The sequence below is a fragment of the Sus scrofa genome, chromosome 3 (genome assembly GCF_000003025.6).
Source record: "Sus scrofa isolate TJ Tabasco breed Duroc chromosome 3, Sscrofa11.1, whole genome shotgun sequence".
Taxonomy (NCBI): Eukaryota; Metazoa; Chordata; class Mammalia; order Artiodactyla; family Suidae; genus Sus; species Sus scrofa.
In genome coordinates this window covers 25471093-25492861 of record NC_010445.4, presented here as the reverse complement: position 1 = coordinate 25492861, position 21769 = coordinate 25471093, and the positions used below count along the sequence as shown (strand labels likewise).

General features: G+C 51.4%; 1 protein-coding gene across 1 annotated transcript; it reads right to left on the bottom strand.

Annotated features, from left to right (window-relative positions):
• UMOD (uromodulin) lies at window positions 576-19814 on the bottom strand. The gene is made up of 11 exons (XM_021086524.1): window positions 19679-19814; window positions 17460-17652; window positions 15148-15921; window positions 14957-15064; window positions 13125-13333; window positions 11551-11699; window positions 9036-9281; window positions 5754-5916; window positions 3452-3533; window positions 2057-2098; window positions 576-884 (listed from the first exon to the last, which is right to left on the bottom strand). The coding sequence occupies exons 2-11, from the start codon at window positions 17551-17553 to the stop codon at window positions 823-825; spliced, it is 1929 nt and encodes a 642-aa protein (XP_020942183.1). The 5' UTR covers window positions 17554-17652; window positions 19679-19814; the 3' UTR covers window positions 576-822.

The following is a 21769-nucleotide window of genomic DNA, read 5'->3' as shown; positions in this document are numbered from 1 at the left end:
TTGCTCACTACTGTATCCCCAGCAGCTAGCCCAGTGCCTGGGAGCTGCTCCTAAAATATTTCCTGATGGATTGACTGGATGGATGGATGAAACTCAGAGACATTATGTATTTTATTTAAAATCACAGAACCAGAGCTGAACCCAGTCTCTGACCAGATGGTGAACCCCATGAGGACAAGGACAGAGTCTAGCTTTTCTCCCCATCGGACCCTGAGCACCAAGGACAGTGCCTGCCTAGAGCAGGTGCCCAATAAATACCTGTTGAGTGAAAGACTCCCAGAAAGAGCTTTTTAAAATTATTGTTTTTGGAGTTACCGTCGTGGCTCAGTGGTTAATGAATCCAACTAGGAACCATGAGGTTGCGGGTTAGATCCCTGGCCTTGCTCAGTGGGTTAAGGATCTAGCATTGCCGTGAGCTGTGGTGTAGGTTGCAGACGCTGCTCAGATCCCGAGTTGCTGTGGCTGTGGCGTAGGCCGGCGGCTACAGCTCTATTGGACCCCTAGCCCGGGAACCTCCATATGCCGTGGAAGCGGCCCTAGAAAAGGCAAAAAGACTAAATAAATAAATAAAATCATTGTTTTTGCAACACGCTTTAATGAGATAGGGGCTTCATGTGCAGACCCATCCAAGTTCCATTTTGAGAGACGGCAGCATTTAAAGGCACAGGATTTTTTTTATATATACAATGAGGATTAAAGGGGAGAAAATAGGAGCAGAGCGACTGAAACGTGCACTCCCCTTCCTGTGGCTAGACGGCATCACCTCGATAGTCAGTGGGAAGTGAGCCGGGAGCCAGAGAGCACAGCATTTCGGGCTGCCGATCACTGCGACATCAGGGTCAAGGTGGCCGACAGAAGCAGAGGCAGCCAGACCTTCAGGAATCCTGAAAGGAAAGTAATGACAGGGCTGCTGTGAGCACTGAGGTGCCTCTGGGCAAAACTCGCTTAAGATCCCTTCTCTGGATGGACCAATTAGGAAAGGACACATTCTCTGCACTGATCAGTTGACCAGTTAGAGAAAGGAAGCTTGCTCTTTATCTGCCCTGAAAACCCACTAGAAAAACCTGCCCATCTTGGGTGGAAAAGAGAAAGAGGTGCCCTCCCCGTGGGCCAGTCTGAAAAAGGCAGCCTCTCCTCAGGCACTGGGGCACAGGGTCTGCTCCCACCTCCGCTCCCGCCCCACCTCCAGCCCCCACCACCACCTCAAAAGGACACTCTTGTGCAGTGACCGATAGACTCGGCCTTGGTGACCTTGGGGGAGATTCACAAAGGGCAAGCCTCTTGAGGACACCTTGACTCCCCAACCCTGAGCTCAGCGATGCTGGATGAACCAGCTCAGGTCAAACACTAGGCTGACCAAACGATGCCCCTGGATCTAGGTGCCAGGAGCCAAGCAGCGCAACAGTTACATGGATTCACCTTTCATCCAGATGGGCAGACAATCCAGTGGCCATAAAAATCAAGGGCCATGAAAATGCCGCTGGTCCCTGACCTTTGTGGTCAGGGAAACAGAAAAACAGGGGTTTTTGTTTGTCTGCTGTGTTCTTCCTGGCACTAAGCATTGTGCTTGGCTCATAGCAGCTCTCAACGTACATTTGTCACCTGTTGAATGAATCCTGAAAAAGGTGTTCGAGACGATCCATGAAGCTTCAGGAAGTGCCCAAGGTGCAGATCTAAAGTTCACGCTGGTCCATTGTGTACATGTGTGTACCCAGCGCGTGTGTGTCTGTATATGCAGATGTGCATGCATCTTGGTGTGCAAACATGAATGGATGCGTGTGGCTTCGTGTGTGTGTGTGTGTGTGTGTATGTGTACAGACACGTCTGGGTGATGTACATTCTTGTGCATCTGTCTGCAGGTGCCTGCGTCCGTGTGTACATGTACACTGTGGTCGGACAGCACACATGCAGCCCCAGATTCAAGACTTTCCACAAATGCAATCATCTCTGCAGAGCTCAGACCCAGCAGGCCAGGCCCTCCAGCACACTCAGGCCCACAGATAAAAGTCCCAGATAAAGGTTGTGCTGCGGGTCCCTGAGCAGGACCTGAACTTACCCAAGCTGCTGGAAGCGGCCCTCGAGACTGCAGCCTGGCCCCCTGGGGGAGGAAACGGAAGAATGGGTACCCAGGGAAGCCTGGGAGAAGCCCCTTCCCTCTGCTCTCCCCGACAGTCAGCTTTTGAACCCCCGATCTGATTATGTCGCTCCCGCTCTGAACCCTTTAGGGGCTGCCAGCTACTTTCAAGAGAAAGGCCCCAAACCTTAGCAATTATACCTGTCAATGCTATTTCAGTTACAGAGAAGAAAAAGGGCTTTCCTATCGTGGCTCAGCAGAAACGAATCTGACTATTATCCATAAGGATGCAGGTTCGATCCCTGGCCTCCATCAGTGGGTTAAGGATCCGGCATTGCCGTGAGCTGTGGTGTAGGTCACAGACATGGCTCAGATCTGGGATTGCTGTGGCTGTGATGTAGGCTGGCGGCTATAGCTCCGTTTCGACCCCTAGCCTGGGAACCTCCACATGCTGCGGGTGCAGCCCTTAAAAAAAAGAAAGAAAGAAAGAAAAGAAAAGAAAAAGAAGAACCCCAAGGCTTCACATGGTCTGTCCCCCCCCATCCTCCACATTAGCTTACCCACACCCACCTCCTCCTTGCAGCCTGCCGGCCGTCACACGGTTCCTCAAGCAGGCTGGGCTCCCTCCTACCACAGGCCCTTTGCCCATGCTCTACCCTCTGACTAGGATTCCTCCCTCTTCCCTGCTTCTCTGATCCCTCTTAGCGAATTCCATTTCAGTTTCCAGATCTCAGCTCCATTCTGCCCCAATCCTCCAGGTTGGGTCTGGTTCCCCTGCTCTAAGACCTCAAAGTTCCTCAGACATTTTAATTTAACTTAATTTAATTTAATTTATTTATTGTTTGCTTTTTAGGGCCGTACCTGCGGCACATGGAAGTTTCCAGGCTAGGCGCTGAATCAAAGCTGCAGCTGTCGGCCTACACCACAGCCACAGCCATGCCAGATCCTTAACCCACTGAACGCGGCCAGGGATCGACCCCGCATCCTCATGGGTACTAGTCAGGTTCATCACCCGCTGAGCCACAATGGGCACTCCCTTAGACATTTTTGTGATTGCGCTTATCACAGCTGCAGAGATGACATCGTTGTTGGAATGATTCCTGGCCCATAAGCGGCCCAGGCCAGGCTTGTACCTCTTGTTGCTCATCAGGAGCCCCTCACCGCTGGCACAGGCCTGGGACCCGGCAGGCCTGAGCATGCAGGTGTGCACTGAACGAGTGAATGAGAGCTGGCAAGAGGCGGGCATCCTGGCATCTCCTGACTTGCTCGAGGCTTCCTGCACCCCACTGACATCCCGAGGGCCAGGTCCTGTCACCCCTCCTCCTCTCTAGAGAACCTGCCTGGCCAGGAGCATGGGGGAGAGAGGAGCCCTCTTACCTTTCCGTGTGATGGGACCCAAGTTCAGGACACGGCTTTGGTCTAGGGCGCCCCCACTGCGGAATCTGGTCCCGGAGCAGGTCTGATGGGGAAGGAGTAGGAGAGTTACACCAGGAGGTGGTAGACGTCCCAGGAGGGAACCACAGACAGAGAGGGAAACGTGGGAACGTTGCGAGACCAGTGTCAGAGAATGATCACGCAAGAAAACTCTCCAAGTGGGGAAGCAGGCTGGCCGAACTGTAAAACCTCTGACCATGAGATAGGCCTCAGGGCATCAGTGAAAGATAAAATGAGCCCTCTGTTCCAGGGCAGCAAGACAAGGAGCCTTAGGACCCAGGGCAGGAGTTTAAGGACAAGGGGACCTTCCAAAGTAGGAGACCCTTGTTATATGGAAACCTGGGATGATGCAACATAGTGTAGCCTAGGTTACACCCTTTGGCAGATGTGAATAAGCAGCAGAACAGTCCCGATTTGACTTCATAGGGTCAGATACTCTCTTATCACATATGAAAGGGGAGCTCATGATGGAAGCCTGAGGTCTTCTTGAAGATGGAGGAAGAAGAGGGTCTTTGTCCTACCCCCACTTTCCCTGGATAAGAAACCTGTAGCCCACCTCGTCCGGGGGCAGAGCTTCCTTGCCTGCCCGCTTGTATCCCTTACAAGGGTCCTATCTTAATAAATCTATTTCTTTCTTTTTTTTTTTTTTTTGGTCTTTTTGCCTTTTCAGGGCTGCACCCACGGCGTATGGAGATTCGCAGGCCAAGGGTCGAATTGGAGCTGTAGCCACCGGCCTATGCCAGAGCCACAGCAATGAGGGATCCAAGCCGAGTCTGTGACCTACACCACAGCTCACAGCAACGCAGGATCCTTAACCCACTCAGCAAGGCCAGGGATGGAACCCGAAACCTCATGGTTCTTCGTCGGATTAGTTACCCACTGAGCCATGACGGGAACTCCAATAAATCTATTTCTTGCCCATCACTTTGTCTCTGGATGAATCCCTTCTGTGCTGAGACACAAAGAACCTGAGCCTCGATGAGGCCAGACACCAGGTGAGGGATTCTAATTTAAAAAACCATGGGTTCGGAGTTCCCGTTATGGCACAGCAGAACCGAATCTGACTAGTATCCATGAGGATGCGGGTTTGATCCCTGGCATCGCTCAGTGGGTTAAGGATCTGGTGTGGCTGTGAGCTGCAGTGTAGGTCTCGGACACAGCTGGGATTCCGAGTTGCTGTAGCTGTGGCGTAAGCCAGTAGCTATAGCTCCAGTTCAACCCCTAGTCTGGGAACTTCCATGTGCCACAGGTATGGCCCTAAAAAAAGGTTTTTTTTTTTTTTTAAATAAAGAACTTGGGAGTTCCTGTGGTGGGTCAGCAGAAACTAATCCAATTAGTATTCATGAGGACAAGGGTTCAATCCCTGACCCCGATCAGTGGGTTAAAGGATCCAGCACCGTCGGGAGCTGTGGTGTAGGTCGCAGATATGGCTCAGGTTCTGCGTTGCTATAGCTGTGGTGTAGGCCAGCAGCTGTAGCTCCAATTGGACCCCTAGCCTGGGAACTTCCATATGCTGCAAGTGTGGCCTTAAAAAGCAAAAAAAAAAAAAAAAAAAAAAGTCATGGGTTCAAGTCCCAATCTGGGTTTAGGCTCGGTTCGAGTTACTGGTGTTTCAGTTTCAGGTCTGCAGAGAGCGTGTCTAAGAAATCTTTCCATGAGAGAGACTGAACACAGTCCTGCTACCGGGAGTGGGCTGTGCCTTTCACAGGAGCGAGTCCCTCAGGCTGGGACCCGAGGGTGGCAGAAATCGGGGTGGCTAGGAGATCTGTACCCCTGGGTTCATGGCCCAGCTCCACTACTTGTTAAATCTTGGGAAAATCACTGACGATCTCTGAGCCTCTCTCCCCCTGTAGAAAAGGGGGCAGTTCCAGTGCCTCCCTTAAGGAGCTGCTGGGATTTATCAAAAAGTTAACACACATAAATCACAGGCAGTGCTTGAAATTGACAGTTTCTGCTATCAGAACACACAAGCCCTGCAGATAAGCCAGCCTGCTGCCTGCCCTGCCCCCACGTGACCTCCTCAGCGCCTCGGTCCCCTGCGGGGCCAGGCCAGCCTCATCCTCCAGCTCCAATGTGGGACTAAAAGAGAAACAAAAGAAAGGGAACAGAAACTTTTGTTTTCTTGCAAACTTGTGGCCAAATATCTTTGAAGGTGGCGGGGGGGGGGGGGGGGGGGGGGGGGGGGGGGAGAGCGGGGTGGTGGGGGAGGGACAAGCTGGTCGAGTAGGGGCGGGAGGAAACTCACAGGCTTGCATTTCTCATTCACGCTGTCACAGAGATAGACTTCACAGTGCAGGTAGACCAGGTCGTAGTTGCCAGCAAAACGGAACATCTGGACGGAAAACCGGCCCTGAGGGGACTCTCCATTCTCCTCCACCTGGATGGTTGGGTCCTGGGAGCGTGGACATCTGGGAAGGTTACGTCATACAACGTGGTTGGTGAAGCGGACGCGCTGGGGCCAGACTTTGCAGGTTCGAATTTCACCCCACCACCTACGAGCTGTGTGACCGTGGGCAATGTACTTCCCCTCTCTGTGCCTCGGTTTCCCTATCTATGTCCCAGGAGTAAGAATTGGCGTCCACATCCTAAGATACGGGCTGTAAGGTTGTGCAGATGACATGCGTTACATTTTCAAAGTGCTTGGTACAAGCATGGGACGTAGAGTAGCTGCCACCGATGTAGGACAATGAGGTAAAAATGCCAGCAGGACAGGGCTGAAACGATCTTCAAGTCAGCACTTCTCAATTTCCCCGGGAATGGCCTTCAGGAAGCATTCCCTACTGTTTATGGGTTGTCTACCAGTGCCGGGGTTAAGGTGTTAATTCTAAGGATGCAGCTGTCTGAGCCCGGAGGGCCACTGGCTAAACTGGAGCTTGTGGGCACATCTGCGGGCACATACGATGCTCCCGAACACAAGGAGAGAAACTCGGAGCTGCACGTTCAGAGACCCACGTGGGTGCTGAGCTGGATGAGGATACAGGGGCGCTCCAGGCAGGCACATCGGGGGCCCTCTCTGCTATTTCACGCTCTCTGCTTAGAATGGATTTAGACAAAGGGCTGAAGGCTGATGGCACAAAAGAACCGAGAAGGGAACTTCTTGGTCGGGGGTGGGTGTTTGCACTGCTCTGTCTCCCCCATAATTCACAGCTGACTCCAAAAGGGCCAAAGAAAAGCCCTGAGGTCAAGGGAACCCCCCACCCCAGCACGAAAGGCAGAGAGTGTGGCATCCAGCACTGCCCTTGGGAGCTTCACATCCTCAACCCAAGCAGGGCACCCAATTGTCGCTTCTAGCCTGTCTCCTTGTCACATGCCCTGTCACATGCCCTGTCACACACTGGCAGCCCCCAACCCACGCTGCGACAGAACATAGGGCTACAGCCAGCACTTCTTTATGCTGCTGATCCTTTTTTTTTTTTTTTTTTTTTTTTTTGCCACATCTGTGGTATGTGGGAGTTCCTGGGCCAGGGATTGAACCCATGCCACAGTAGGGACCCGAGCCACAGTAGTGACAATGCTGGACCCTTAACCCACTAAGCAACCAGGAAACTCCCCATGCTTCTTTTTCAAAACTTTCCAAGCCGTACATGCTCAACCTTTATACTCAGACAATAAAGCTTAAAAAAAGAAAATCCTGCTCCTATAAGAACATGAATATCCAGAAAGAGGAGCTGACGTGTGTCTCCAACTAAGAACAGCAAAACCAGGCTGTGAACCCCAGTCTCCCTGAGGTCCCCAACCACTTCTTCTTGGTTTTATCTAGAAACCACCTGCCTGAATGTTGTCCTGTTTCTCAATATCCATACTGCTCTTTCCTTACTGGTTGTCTTTAAATCTACACCTGTTTTTCCTAAAAGGCATCTATGTTTTTAGACCATCATGACCACAAATAGCAAACCAGTATGAGCGTCCCTCTTAGAAAACAGGACCACACGAATAAATACAAAGTGAAATGGTGCTATTAAATTTTACTCAGACACTGTGGACGGTAAAAGGCCCCACACAGACTTCGGCTCTCCCTCTCCGTGGTGGTGGTGTTGGTGTTGTTGTGGAAGGAAGTTAGCAAAGCAGAGGTGTGTGAATGACAGGTGTGAGTGTCCAATGGCGATTTTCTCCGGGCTGTAACTAGGCAGATTTTACGAGAATGGAAACAGGGGGAGGTCCGTGTCCCACAGGGGTGCTTTCTCCAATTGCACCATTAGAGCCACAAAGGTCCCTCTCCTCTCCCTGCCTCAGTGTTTTCCTAGAGCCCCTTCATCATTAATATGCGATCGATTTCACTTTTGTGGAATTATTGGCCTCCCGGCTCAGAAAAGGAGCTTCAGGAGGGCAGAGACTTTTGTCTCTTCTCTTCATGGCCTTATCCACACTGCCTGGTACCTAGGCAGCTTCCAAAAATACCTGTTCCATGTATGAATGAAAATGTGAACAGCTTTCTGACAGTGCGGATCCTGGTTCTCCAATGAGCCTGAGTCAGGAGCAGCCCATCTGCGTACCCTGTCTTTCTACCGGCCCTTGGCTAACTGGGCCGCCACCCTGCTCCTCCCAATGCAGGGCCAACCGCTCCGCCCTGGGCCCTGGGTTTTGCATCCTCTTCTGAGTTCTGGACCCCCTCTGCCACCTGGTGAAGCCCATGCAGCCCGCCTCAAAAATAATGTTTCAAATGCATAAAATAAATTGCATTAGATTATAAAAGAAAACCAATTAAATGCAACACAGTCCTCGAAATAGTCAAACATTCGATATAGGTATTATATGTTTGTGTATCTATGATATAAACACTTATATTTACAAGTATATGTTTTGTATTGTTTTTTCACAACTATACCCACGGCATACAGAAGTTCCTTGGCCAGGGGCTGAATCGGAGCTGCAGCTGTGACCTACACGACAGCTGTGGCAACACTGGATACTCTAACCCCCTGCGCCGGGCCGGGAATCGAACCTGTGCCTCCACAGTTACCCAAGCTGCTATAGTCAAGTTCTAAGCCACTGTGCCACAGCGGGAACTCCTACAAGTACATGTAATTGATAATTCATTAAATAATAAGATCTTGTGGAAATTTTTTTTTTTTTTTTTTTTTTTTTTGCTTTTTAGGGCCACACCCGCAGCATACGGAGGTTCCCAGGCTAGGGGTCCAATCGGAGCTGTGGCTGCTGGCCTACACCACAGCCACAGCACCAAAGGATCCGAGCCTCATCTGTGACCTACACCACAGCTCACGGCAAGGCCCGATCCTTCACCCACTGAGCAAGGCCAGGGATCAAACCTGCGTCCTCATGAGTACTAGTCGGATTAAGCACTGAGCCAGGACAGGAACTCCCTGGAAATCCTAATACTGTGATAACTAAAACGTACTGATGTGTATGTGTTTTCACAGGTCCTGCTAATACTTCTACGGTTTGATGCCTCTATGATAATGAATGGTGATGCTAAATTTCAGCCAGAGGTGAATGAACAGACAGACGTACTCTGCACCCCTCCAAGTCCAAAGACCCTCTGACCCCCAGTACCATCCACGGGGCTTACCTGTCCTGGATGATGAAGTACTTCAGGGGGTCTGTGGCACTGCTGCTGGGCGTGGCATAGCAGTTGGTCATCAGCAGCACAAACCGGGACAAGTCGCCCCCATCCAGCATGGTCCCCACGAAGAGAAAGGCCTCGGTGGACAGGGTCACGGAGGAGCCCTGGTAGGGCTGCGTGTAGGTGGGGCTCTGGAATAGCGCCATCCGCACCGTGAACATCCCGGTCCCCCCCACGCTGATGTTTAGGGCACTGCAGGGCGAGAGGGGCTGGTGAGAGAACCAGCACTGACAACAGCCATGGACGGGCCACCCTTTCTGGTCTGCATTCCTGGGCAATCCCCGGGCAGTTTTTTGCATTTTTCTTCCAGCAACAGGACTGGGACCCACCAACCACTGCTTTGCAAACTGCAATGAGCACACAGAGCTCACAGGGGATCTTGCTGAATTGCAGGTTCTGGTTCTGTAGGTTTGAGGTGGGGTTCACAGTTCTGTATTTCTGACAAGCTCCCCAGATGATGCTAAGACCGTATTTTTATAACATGTCCAGCCCTCGCATTCAAGAAGTGCGGCAAACTGGAGTTCCCGCTGTGGCCCAGTGGGGTGGGCGGTGTCTCTGGAACAGTGTGATGCACCGTGGGTTAAGGATCCAGCATTGCTGCAGCAGCGGCTTAGCTCATGAATGTGGCTCGGATCTGATCCCTGACCCAGGGACTCGATGTGCAGCAAGTCAACCCCCAAAAATCAAAAATAAAATTGAAAAAATGTTCAATGTAGCAAACACATTCTCAGGGAATCACCTAGATTCCTTTTTTGACCTCAATCTAGAACAGTTTAAAAAGATGGGTTATGCATCCTACAGGTCTAGGTCAGAGCTCTGGCTCCGACTACAGCAGAAGAGTAGAGGTTTTTTAATGGGTTAATTTAAGTCACCTTTAAAAACCACCACACTGACCGTCTCCACGGGATGGTCCTGCAAAGGACCTCAAAAGACGGATGCCCCAGGAATCGGGGTGCATGAGAAACACTCAGTAAAGTGGAAGTCCACTTTATTTGCTTATTTATTCATTTATTTGTCTTTTTTAGGGCTGCACATGCATCATATGGAAGTGCCCAGGCTACAGGTCACATTGGAGCTGCAGCTGCTGGCCTACGCCACAACCACAGCAATGGGGGATCTAAGCTGCATCTGTGACCTACACCACAGCTCATGGCAACGCTGGATCCTTAACCCACTGAGTGAAGCCAGGGATCAAACCTGCATCCTCACGGATACTAGTCAGGTTCATTACCCCTGAGCCACCACGGGAACTCCAGAAGTCCACTTTAGAGGTGAGAACCGAGTTATTGGTTTAGACTCAGAGTTAGGCTGGGATGAGATAGAAAGCTTTGCACATAGAGGTGTTGCTCCCTGGAACCTGCCAGGCCTGGGATGTGGCCACATTGCTGCAGGGCCCAGCTGGGCCTCGTGATGCTCCAGACGAAGGCAGACAATAAGAAACCACTTTCCTCCCAGTGAGCCACGAACCCTCATCCGCGCCCAGCGCCCTTCCCCAAGTCTGATCGGCCCGGAGAACGTGCGATCATGGGCGAGCTTCAGAGGAAAGGAACATCATAGTAGAGAAGGGGCTCTATGCCTGATGGCCTGGGTTCGAATCCCAGATCTGTCACTTACGAGCCCCTACGACTTTGGACAAGTCACTAAACCTTCTCTGAGCTTGAATTTCCTCATCTGTATAATGGGCATAATACTACTACTTATGCCTCCTAGGCAGGCTGAGATTTTAATAAGTTCCACGTAAGACACTTAGCACAAGTTCTGACAAATGGTCAGCTTTCGATAAATGCCTGTTATTAGTACAAGTGTTATTTTTTCCAGTGTCAGCATCACTAGCCTGTGATTCATGCAGAGATTTTTCCAGTTTATTTAGCAACAGGATCCTTTTATGTATTTATTTTTTAATAAAACTTTTTCTGGCACTCAATGGTGGGTGGAAGTTCTCTGCTTGACACGCCCAAATCCCCTCCTTAAAGACCCTTAAACTCCAAGAAGCATCATTTGTAAAGCCCCCTTTATTCAACCTCCCTCTATTTACAGAGAGAAAAAGAAACTGAGGTCCCAAGATGGGATATGATTTGCTTTATCCCCTAGCAGGTCTGAACCGAGACCCTCTCCCTTCCTCCCTCTGGTCCAACCACCTGCCCCACCCCTAAGGCAGAGACCCTCACATTGGTTTCACGTCTGCAGAGCACTTTCATGCTTCTAAGAAAGGCAGTAGTAGACTACTGCTAAACCTATTTCACATATGAGAAGACTGACACCCAGGGTGAGGCAATCTTTTCCCAAAGCCATCTGTGTGATGGAGCTGGGATTTGAATGTGAGCTCCAGATTTCGCCTCCCAGCCACCCCCTCTGCCCAGCTTCTTATGGGTGGCACTTGACAGGGGAGCCGAGGGCCAGGTGGCTAAGGGGGGGTGGGGCGGGGCTGGCTGGGGACGATGGGGACCCCCTCTGGTCGCACCTGACCATGGGCTGCAGGGAGGTCTTCAGGCTGACTTTCATGTCCAGGGGATAGGAGCAGGCAAAGTTGATTTTGATGTTGAGGTCCCGGATGATGATCTCATCTGCCAGGTAGAGAGTGTTGCTGTAGGTGGCATGGGTTTCATTCCTCTGTGTTGGGGTGGGGAGGTGGGGGGGGGAGGATGGAGAAAGGGGCATAGAATCTGAGTAGGATTCAAAGCCACAGGCGTTTTCCCTAGCGCCCTGTGAGCTGCTCTCCCTGTTTCCATGAGCATGAGTCCTATGCCAGGCACCGCACCCCCAGCCAAATGCTCCTCTTGCATTCTTGCATGAGACCTTCAGTGACCCCTGTCTCTTGATGAGGAGTTGAAAATTCATAGGCGCTGAGTAACTGGCTCAGGGGGCCCATGGTCCAGGGGGCCTAGCAAGCCTGGACTCTCCTCATGCCCTCAGTTTTCCTCTTGCAAACACTGCAAACACTGAAACGACTGGAAGCCATGGACAGAGCCATCATTAATAGTGGAATTTCAGGCCCCACTTGCAGCCTCTGGAAGTTCCCAGGCTAGGGGTCAAACCAGAGCTGCGGCTGGAGCCTACATTCACAGCCATGGCACCAAGGGATCCAAGCCGCATCTGCGACCTAGGCCACAGCTTGCAGCAACGCCTTAACCCACTTAACTCAGTGGGATCCTTAACCCGCTAAGCAAGGCCAGGGAATGAACCTGCAACCTCATGAACACTAGGTTGGGCCCTTGACCCGCTGAGCCACAACGGTAATTCCTCTTTTGGCTTCTTTCTTTTGCTTTTGGGGAACGAGGCAGATGGGAGGAAGCAGGCCTGCTCACACAAACGTTTACCTCTGCGTCCTTTTGGAAGAGGCATCTGTAGCTGAGGTCCTGGTTCTCCAAACCCTGGTGATGCCGACCCTGCATCCTGGGCCCACCAGACACGAACACACCTGCTTCTGAACCCAGTGCTAATACCCACTGGCTTAGAGTAGTCCCTGCCCTGCCTGGGCCCTACTCTTCCTTTCTGTCGAATGGGGAACTATCACCTCGAACCACCTTCTTCATTGGAAGCTCCCATTTACTGAGCACTTACTATGAACCAGCCACAGTCCTCATCACTGCACACACATTGATTTAACCCTCTTCATACTATGAACTAGGTACTGTTATCACTATTTTGCAGCTGAGGAAACTGAGGCACAGTCAAGTTAAATAACTCTCGCGGAAGTTCCCACTGTGGCTCAGTAGTAACTGGTATCCATGAGGATTCGGGTTCGATCCCTGGCCTTGCTTAGTGGGTGAAGAATCCGGCATTGCCTTGAGCTGTGGTGTAGGTCGCAGACGTGGCTCGGATCCCTCGTGACTGTGGCTGTGGTGTAGGCCGGCAGCTATAGCTCTGATGGGACCCCTGGCCTGGGAACCTCCATAGGCCGCACGTGTAGCCCTAAAAAGCAAAGGAAAACAAACAAACAAACAAACTCACCCAAACTCATACAACTAGTAAGAGGTAGAGCTGGCCTTGACCCAGGCAGGGCTCCGACTCTGTCCCCCACTGGCCAGAACGTACCGTCATCACCGTCCCACAGGGGCCGTCCCTGGTCGGGGTCACCACGGATATCCAGTCGCGGTTGCCCCTCTCGGCGAAGCCTGAGCACTGGCTGTCACGCAGGTACATGAAGATCTTCTCGAAGCCCAGGTTCTTCAGCTGGCACTTGCTCAGGGACATCTTGATGTCATTGACCCCACATTCCAGCCTGTGCTCCAGGAGGGAGAAATCTGGAATGGTCAGGAGAGGCAGGAGTGGAGGCCTCGGACCACAGTTCAGGGCCGAGCACACCCCTCAGGACCCAGCTAGTTGGGTTGGCCACCAGTTGGGGGACCTCCAGGTGGCCTGGGTCTTGTCATGCTGTGGGCTCCCCTCTCAGAGTGACAGAGACACAAGATGGGACGGCCGGCGTCACTGGGTGGATCCATGGGACCAGCCTTAAGCCCATGTTACCCGAAGGGTAGGTTGTATACAAAAAACAGCATCATCTTTAGGTTTTTTCGTTCTTTTTTTCAGATCCCCAGCATTAAAGGACACTGAATCCCAGGAAGACAAAACAGAACGACAAGCTAATAAATTAGCTAATGAGTTCATTGCAATTTCTTGCTTACATCAAGGACGTAGCCCTCAATGGTTGCTAATGTGTGTAAGGCTGTACATTTGCTAATCTTTCTTTTTTCTTTCTTTCTTTTTTTTTTTTTTTTTTTTTGTCTTTTAGGGCCACGCCCACAACATACAAAAGTTCCCAGGCTAGGGGTCGAATGGGAGCTGTAGCTGCTGGACTACGCCACAGCCACAGCAACACAGGATTCAAGCCGCATCTGCCATCAACACCACAGGTCACGGCAACACAGGATCCTTACCCCACTAGCGAGGCCAGGGATTGAACTTGCGTCCTCATGGATGCTAGTCAGATTCATTTCTACTGATCCACAACAGGAACTCCTAATTTTTCTTTTAAAACCCTAGAGCGCAGACCTCTGGCTGAGGATCTGTGGCACCTAACAACATCCAGCTGGATTTTGAAAATTAAAAGTATTACACAGCTCCCGAAATTCAGTAACTTTCTTTGTATTCATTTTTACTTTTACCTCCTATCTAGTGCGCTATTTGCCACAGATAGATGCAGTCATGTTCCAAGTTTACTTAAAAGGAGTCAATCGATTGGGGAAAAAGGTTAATAAAGGAGCTCTCTTGTGGTCCAGGGGTTAAGGACCCGGCATTATCACTGCAGCCACTCGGGATGCTGCTATGGCATGGGTTTGATCCCTGGCACAGGCACTTCCACAAGCTGTGAGTGCAGCAAATAATAATAATAATAATAATAATAATAATAATAATAATTTCAGCATAGGTAGTACTTAAAGCAAAATTGTCAGATTGGTAATTGATGTGAGGAAAATCATGACTAGAATTTGGGGAATAGGCTTGGAGCTGGCTGGAGCCCTGCTCGGGGTCCTCAGCTGTCCAGGGGAGGGTCCAGCCCAAGAAATCAGTCTGGTGGCCACTCCTCTGTTCTCCTGCTGCAGGAAGATGGCTCAGGTAGACTTTGGCCCACAGGTGGCAGCCACCTGCGTGCCCACTGTGGTGTGGGGGCCTCAGAAAGAAGGCTGGGGGTCAGGTGGTTCCCCAAGTTCTGGGAGCTTTTGGGTCAGCTAAGGGGAGACTCTGGGAGCCCGGAGCACCTTGCTGGGTTTAAGGGGTATTACGGGGCCGACGTCTCACTCAAATTGGATACTATGCTTTTCCTGGGTCAGCCCCACAAGCCCCAGGGCCACACACAGGAACAGGATCAGGTCCCTCCCCTGGTCGCTGACACTCCTCAGCCCTCCCCTCCTCTCCACTGGCCTCACCAGTGATGTTGACATCTTGTTTGCACTGGCAATGCCATTTGCCATTATCCGACTTGCAATCTTCGTCTATACTGCACTCCTCACATGTCCCTTCCACGGAGCTAGGGTCTGCAAGGTCACAGACAGACAGTCACCAAGGATGCACGCCAGTCTTGGGCCTGGGCTGGGGAGGGAGGGAGATACCAGCTCACCTGTGCAGTAGGCCAGATGGCACTCGGGGGGCGCAGTCAGGTTGTAGACGTAGTAGCCATCACAGGCCTTCACCTGGACGGGCGTGTTCCACAGGCAGCAGTGGCCGCTCCAGTGCGCGCAGGCTGTGCGGTCCACGATGCCCTCGTCGCTGGATGGGTGCGTGCCGTTGAGCCACATGGGCGCGGCCGTGTTGCAGCGCAGGACCGGCACGCAGGTGTCGGCCAGGCGCACGCCACCCTGGCCCACGAATCGGTACCAGCCACTCAGGTCGGAGTCGCAGTCATAGCCTGCCCCGTACCCGGCGCTGCGCCAATACTCATCCAGGATGCGGTGCGCCTGGCACGGATCCGCGCACATGAGCGCGTCACCGCTAGGCACGCAGTCCAGGCCCGGCCCACAGGAGCCCGGGGAGCACTCACAGTGCCACCCGTCCCCCCAGTAGCCCGCGGGGCACACGCATGAGTAGTTGCCCTCACCGTTGACGCAGGTGGCCAGGGCGTGGCAGCGGCTGAGCCCGGGCTCCGCGCACTCGTCCACGTCTATGCAGCCGAGCTCTGGGCTCAGGCGGAAGCCGTCAGAGCAGACGCACGTGTAGGAGCCCGGCGTGTTCACGCAGCTGCTGTTAGCAGAGCAGTCGTGGGCTCCTGGAAGGGAGCATTCATCCAGGTCCACGCACTCGAGGCCGTCGCCAGTGAAGCCCACGCGGCAGGTGCACGTCGTGGCAGCCCCGTCCTCCACGCAAGTGGCATTGCTGTGACATTCAGAGCAGCTTCCTGCAGACAGAAGAGCCCAGACTTAGAGTGCAAGCCCCTGGGCTAATCATCACCCAGACTCTTCCCCTGTTTCTTAGGGGACCCATTCTTGAAAACTTGGTCCCTAGCCGACAGCCTTCAAAAAAGCAAACCAGGCTCCCCTGATGATGTCTAAACACCCACCTTATTCTTCTGTGTTAAGCTTTGCCTTCAAGCTGTGTCTTCTTTGCATTTAGTCACTTTCCACCTCCAGAGGAATGAATGCAGAGCTCTTGACACTTTGGTAGGATTTGGGTGAGTGACTCTGTCACCCAAATGTCACCCCTTCCCCACCTTGGTACATCTTATGCCCCCTCCCGCTCACCATTTTTTTCTTTTCATCCTATGACTTTTGCTCAGATCTCCTTTCCTGCCTCCTCTCTCTGCCTGGCCCTGGCAGTCGCACTTTGTGGGTTCCTCTGTGACAACAATAGCAGTAACAATAGTGAACTGTCATTTAGTAGGCACTTAATATATTCCAGACACCAAGATAAGGCCCCTTTCATTCATTATCTCATTGAAGTCACTCCAGTGGCCCCTGGGAGATGACTTCTGTATTTACCCTTATTTCGTTTCTTTTTCCTTTTTTCTTTTCTTTGTCTTTTTAGGGCCGCACCCGCAGCATATGGAGGTTCCCAGGAGGCTAGGGGTCAAATCGGAGCTGCAGCACCTGCCTACACCACAGCCACAGCAATGCCAGATCCGAGCCGTGCCTGCAGCCTACACCAGAGCTGACAGCAATGCGGGATCCGAGCTGCATCCGTGACCTACACCACAGCTCATGGCAACACCAGATCCTTAACCCACTGAGCGAAGCCAGGGATGGAACCTGCGTCCTCATGGATGCTAGTCAGATTCCACTGAGCCACAACGGGAACACCTGTATTTACCCTTATTTTAAAGGTGAGGAAATGGGAGGTTCAGAAAGATTAAGCCATTTGCTGCATTGGCAGCAGAGCCAGGACACAAACTCAGGGGGCAGGACCCCCTACTGTGTGCTCTCAACCCTGACAACACAATAGTCCCTGACTCTCTGTCCCAAAGTACTCCCGCTGGGAGTTGGGGGAGGCGCCCAGCTCCCTTCTCTGAGGAAGAGTTGAAAGCAATGTGCAACCCAGGGGCATGGTCGCTTAAGCATGAAAGGGGAGCTACCTGGGTGTGTTCCTGTCACCTGTGTGGTTGGGCATGTTCATGACCTTCCAGTTAAGTGCCAGGGGCCTTCGCGAAGTTCTAGACTTTCGCCTCTCAATGTGTGACCCAAGGATCACACAGCATCAGCACCATCTGGGAGCTTGTTAGAAGGCGGAGTCTCGGGTCCCACTCCAGCCCTCCTGAATCAGAATCTGCATTTTAGTGAAATTCCCGCATGAGTCCTGTGTATATTAAAGTATAAGAAACGAGCTGAGAATAAAGACTCTGCAAGCCCCAAGCACCATAGGAGAAGACTGGAGTCCTTCTCTTCAAATGGCGACCTTGCTCCTTACACACACACACACACACACACACAAACACCCACTTACTTGCTTCCGAGGTGTCCTCGGCTGCAGCCATGATGATCCAAGAAGTCACTGCCACTACCATCCATATCGAGGGCAGAGAGAAAAGCCACCTCATCCTTTCTGCTCTTCGCAGCTACAACTGGTCTGGGAAGCCCTCCCCGAAGGCAAGGACAAGCCTCGTGGGGTTTCCTCCCCGTTCCTGATACCAGAAGTCCTATGAACAAAGATGAGTGGAATAAACACACGATCTAACTCCCTTTCACAGGAGGAAGGAGCGCTTGGTTGTGCACTGCACAAGTCCCGGGGATGTCATTTATATGAACCTCAAAAAGTGTGGAGAGATGGGCTTTTCTCCTCTGTGGCCCTATTCTTTTCTCTTTTTTTCCCCTTTCTTTTTGCTTTTTAGGGCCACACCCGAGGCATATGGAAGTTCCCAGGTGAGGGGTCCAATCGGAGCTACACTGCTGACCTACACCACAGCCACAGCAATGTGGGATCCGAGCTGCATCTGTGACCTACACCATAGCTCATGGCAACGCCAGATCCTTAACCCACTGAACAAGGCCAGGGATCGAACCTGCATCCTCATGGATCCTAGTCGGGTTCGTTAACTGCTGAGCCTCACAGAACTCCCTGTGGGCCCATTCTTAACTCCCACCCATATCCCAGCCTCAGCTCCCCCAGCCTCGGTATGTTTGGAACTGAATCTCCCATTTGCAACAGAAAGCGGCAAGATGGGGCCAGGGCTGGGGGAGCTGTTCTGGACGCTCCACCTTATGGGAGGCAGCCAACTCCTTCCCTGCTGGGAGACTGTCAACCTGCCCAGATGCATTTATTCATCCAGGAAACATTTACTGAGTAGTTAAATATGTGCCAAACAGGGACCTATGCACCAAGGTGACAGACAGGGTCCCTGACTTCGTGCAACTCACATATTGTAAAGAAGTGGCTTGAAACAAGCAACCTGGGAGGTAATGAACCCTCATAATGCATTTCAATGTTCCCAGAGTGCTCGCTCCTTATTTCACCCACCTGGCAAATTAACACTAGGCGGGTAGCACTATTACCCCAATTTTACAGCAGCAACATAGGGTAGCATAGTGGTTGAACGTGTGGGGCCTGAAGCCCTCAACCAGGATTCAAATTCCTATTGTACCAGTCACTACCATTGGTAAACCATCCTGTGCCCTTGGGCAGTGTATTTTTTTTTCTTTTTACAGCCACACCAGCAGCATATGGACATTCCCGGGCTAGGGGTCAAATCAGAGCTAGAGCTGCCATCTGTGCCAAAGTGTTGGATCTGAGTGGCATCTGTGACCTACACCGCAGCTAGTGGCAATGGCAGATCCTTAACCCACTGAACAAGGCCAAGGATCAAACTGCATCCTCAGGGACACTATGTCAGGTTTTTAACACTCAGAGCTGCCTCGGGAGCTCCTGGGCAGCATGTTTCAATTTGCGGAGACTTGGCTTCCTCTCTATGATATGGCGATCACTGTTTGCAGTCATTGAGTGGCTGTGATGCACCAGGTTCTGTTGGAAGACGTCCCCTGTCATCAAAGAAACTGTGTCCCAGAAAAGTGTTTTCTAAGCCTTTGCAACCATGATCTCCTATAAGGAAAATATTTTATGTCATGACCCAATTGCTTGTACACACACACACACACACACACACACACACACACAGGTGTATGCACATATGCACACACATGCATACATGAAATAAATGTTTCATAAAACAACTTTTTACCATTACTCTGTGCCTGGCTGGCTGACATATTCTATTGTATTCAGTTAAAATAAAATTCTGAATCTAATCCACAAAGGACCTCATGATCCACTAATGGGTTGTCACCTACAGTCGGGCTAACGATCGACTGTGTATTGTTGTCCGGGCATGAATGAAGATGACACGGGCAAAGCAGGCACAGAGCCGATGCTCGTGTTCCCTGCTGTATCCCCAGTGCCTGGTAGGTAGTCGGCACATCGCTAATACTGACTGAATGAGTGAAAAATGTGCAGTCATGGCTACTAGGGAAGCAGATGCTCAAAGAGAGGGAGGTTGACTTCCCAAAGCCCATGAAGACAAGAGTCAGCAGAGGAAAGACTCGATCTAGGTCGGACTCAAGTTTCTGGTCTCTTTCATTTCCTCTCCCCACCTCCCTCAAGCATAGTGGGCATCAGCAGAAGATCAGATGGGAAGAAGGAGCTGGAAAAGTGAGAGCTGTGGATGGCCTTACCTGCAGCCAGAAGGGCAGGATCAATCTGCTCACAAGGGCGTGTCTCTTATATATACTATGCACACCTGCCCCCCAGCTGGCACGCTCTCTTTAGTCATTCTCTGGTTCTGTGTCTTGAGACTGTTTTCATGGGGGTGGAATATTTTCCCCTTTTGGCATAGTGTTTATCGTGTTTTCCTTTTCTGGGCTGTGAGGTGGTGGTTTGCCCTTTTCCCTCATAGGTAGAGACCCCAAATGATTGGCATTGGGGCTCACACTTGTGCCCGCAATTACGAAGCCTCTGTTTTGCACCTTTTGGCATCAAGAGATTCCTTAGTTAGATATTAACTGGGAAAACAGTGCCAGGGGACTGGGCTTTTTTCCTGGTCATTGGAAAGGGACGCGCTGAACCTGGGGACCCGGGCAGAGGCCAGAGTCTGAAGACAGGCTGTGTTCATTGTCTCCACTGAGACGTGTGACCTGGGGGCTCCTTGGGTTCCATGTCTTAGAGAGGACACCCTTCCAAAGCCTATTCCATCTCAGGAGCTCTGCCAGCTCCCCGGACAGGAGCAGGAAAAGAGCTGAGAATGGGTGAAGGTCAGAGCCAGATGGTAACTCGGACATCGGCGGACCACACCCAGTCTATGAACAAAGAAATCCAAATTCCAATAAGGGGGGTGCCTTGGGAGGTGGAGAACTTCATGGTTGAATAGATTGACTTTGGAGTCAGTCTGTCTGATTCCTGATCAGCCATGTATCGTGCACCAGTAGGCTCATTTCTTAACCTTCCCAAGGTCATTTTCATCATCTATAAAATGAGAATACCCAGCTCCTCAAGGGATGGGTTAAAGGAGAGGATGCCAGCAAAGGCAAGTAGCAATGATTCCATCCATGGAAGTCACTGCCAGTGCTGCTTTGCTGATGTACCATCACAGGGGAGAAAATGACAGAGCCTGGCAAGGTTCGACCCCACATCTCCTGATCTCATTCCATGTAGCTGGCAATCCCACGTTGGGAAAAATCAGATGTGTGTGAACTCAGGCCGAGCAGGAAACATGACCTTGAGCCGCTGCCTTTACTGTCTCAGGACGTCCTCCTTCCCTCTGGCTTATGGTGGGGTCCCCATGGGGGTGGCCACTCACCGCCTCAGGGGAATTTTGTAAGAGTAAAAGTAGGGGGTCCGAGAGGTGGCACAGTTTTACGAATTTTGATACCTCTTCTCGCACCTCAGAGAGATCTTCAAAAATGAGTTCCTAGGAGTTCCCTTTGTGGCTCAGCGATTAACAAGCCCGACAAGGATCCATGAGGATGCAGGTTTGATCCCTGGCCTCACTCAGTGAGTTAAGGATCCAGCATTGCCATGAGCTGTGGTGTAGGTCGAGGTCTCCAGCTCCGATCCTGTGTTGCTGTGGCTGTGGTGTAGGCCGGCATCGGTAGCTCCGATTCAACCCCTAGTCTGGGAACCTCCATATGCTATGGGTGCAGCCCTAATCCCATCACAAAACTCATCAACCTTGAGTATTAACTTTCACCTTTGTCAAAAGGAAATGTCTCAATCTTATTGACTTTTGCAATTCTGGCATGAAAAGGGAAGTTATCATCTTTCCATTTGTTTATTACTGATTCTTTTCTGAACTGGCTGTTTATATTTTTGGCCTCCCCCCCCCCATGAAAATAGATCTTCTTTCCTCTCTCTTTTCTATAAATTAAGAAGAAAATACAAGTTCTTGGAGTTTCCGTCGTGGCTCAGTGTTAACAAATCCGCTCGTATCCATGAGGACGTGGGTTCAATCCCTGGCCTCACTTAGTGAGTTAAGGATTCTAGTTTCTGTATTTGATGCTTTTATATCTTGGAACTTTGCCGACTGGAGTTCCTGTCCCACCAAGGGCTCATGGATGCCAAGAAAAGCAAGGACTGCCTCCTGACAAACAGCCTTGCTATCTCTGGGAATACCAAATTCCCGAGAGCATGGTGTTTGTATGCAAACCAGCCAATCCAGAGCCCGCCCTCCCCCAACCCCTCCTCTACCAGGCTCACACTCAGGACCACTGCTGCCCTGCCTGAATCACAAGGCCACAGACCAGACAACGAGGGGCCATCCCTAGTCCCAG

Coding starts and splice junctions, on each gene's coding strand:
- UMOD (XM_021086524.1), bottom strand. CDS start 17,553: ATGAGGTGGCTTTTCTCTCTGCCCTCGATATGGATGGTAGTGGCAGTG. Junction 15,922..17,459: donor CGAGGACACCTCGGAAGCAA/GTAAGTGGGTGT, acceptor TTCTGTCTGCAG/GAAGCTGCTCTGAATGTCAC. Junction 11,700..13,124: donor CCTGTGGGACGGTGATGACG/GTACGTTCTGGC, acceptor ACCCCAACACAG/AGGAATGAAACCCATGCCAC.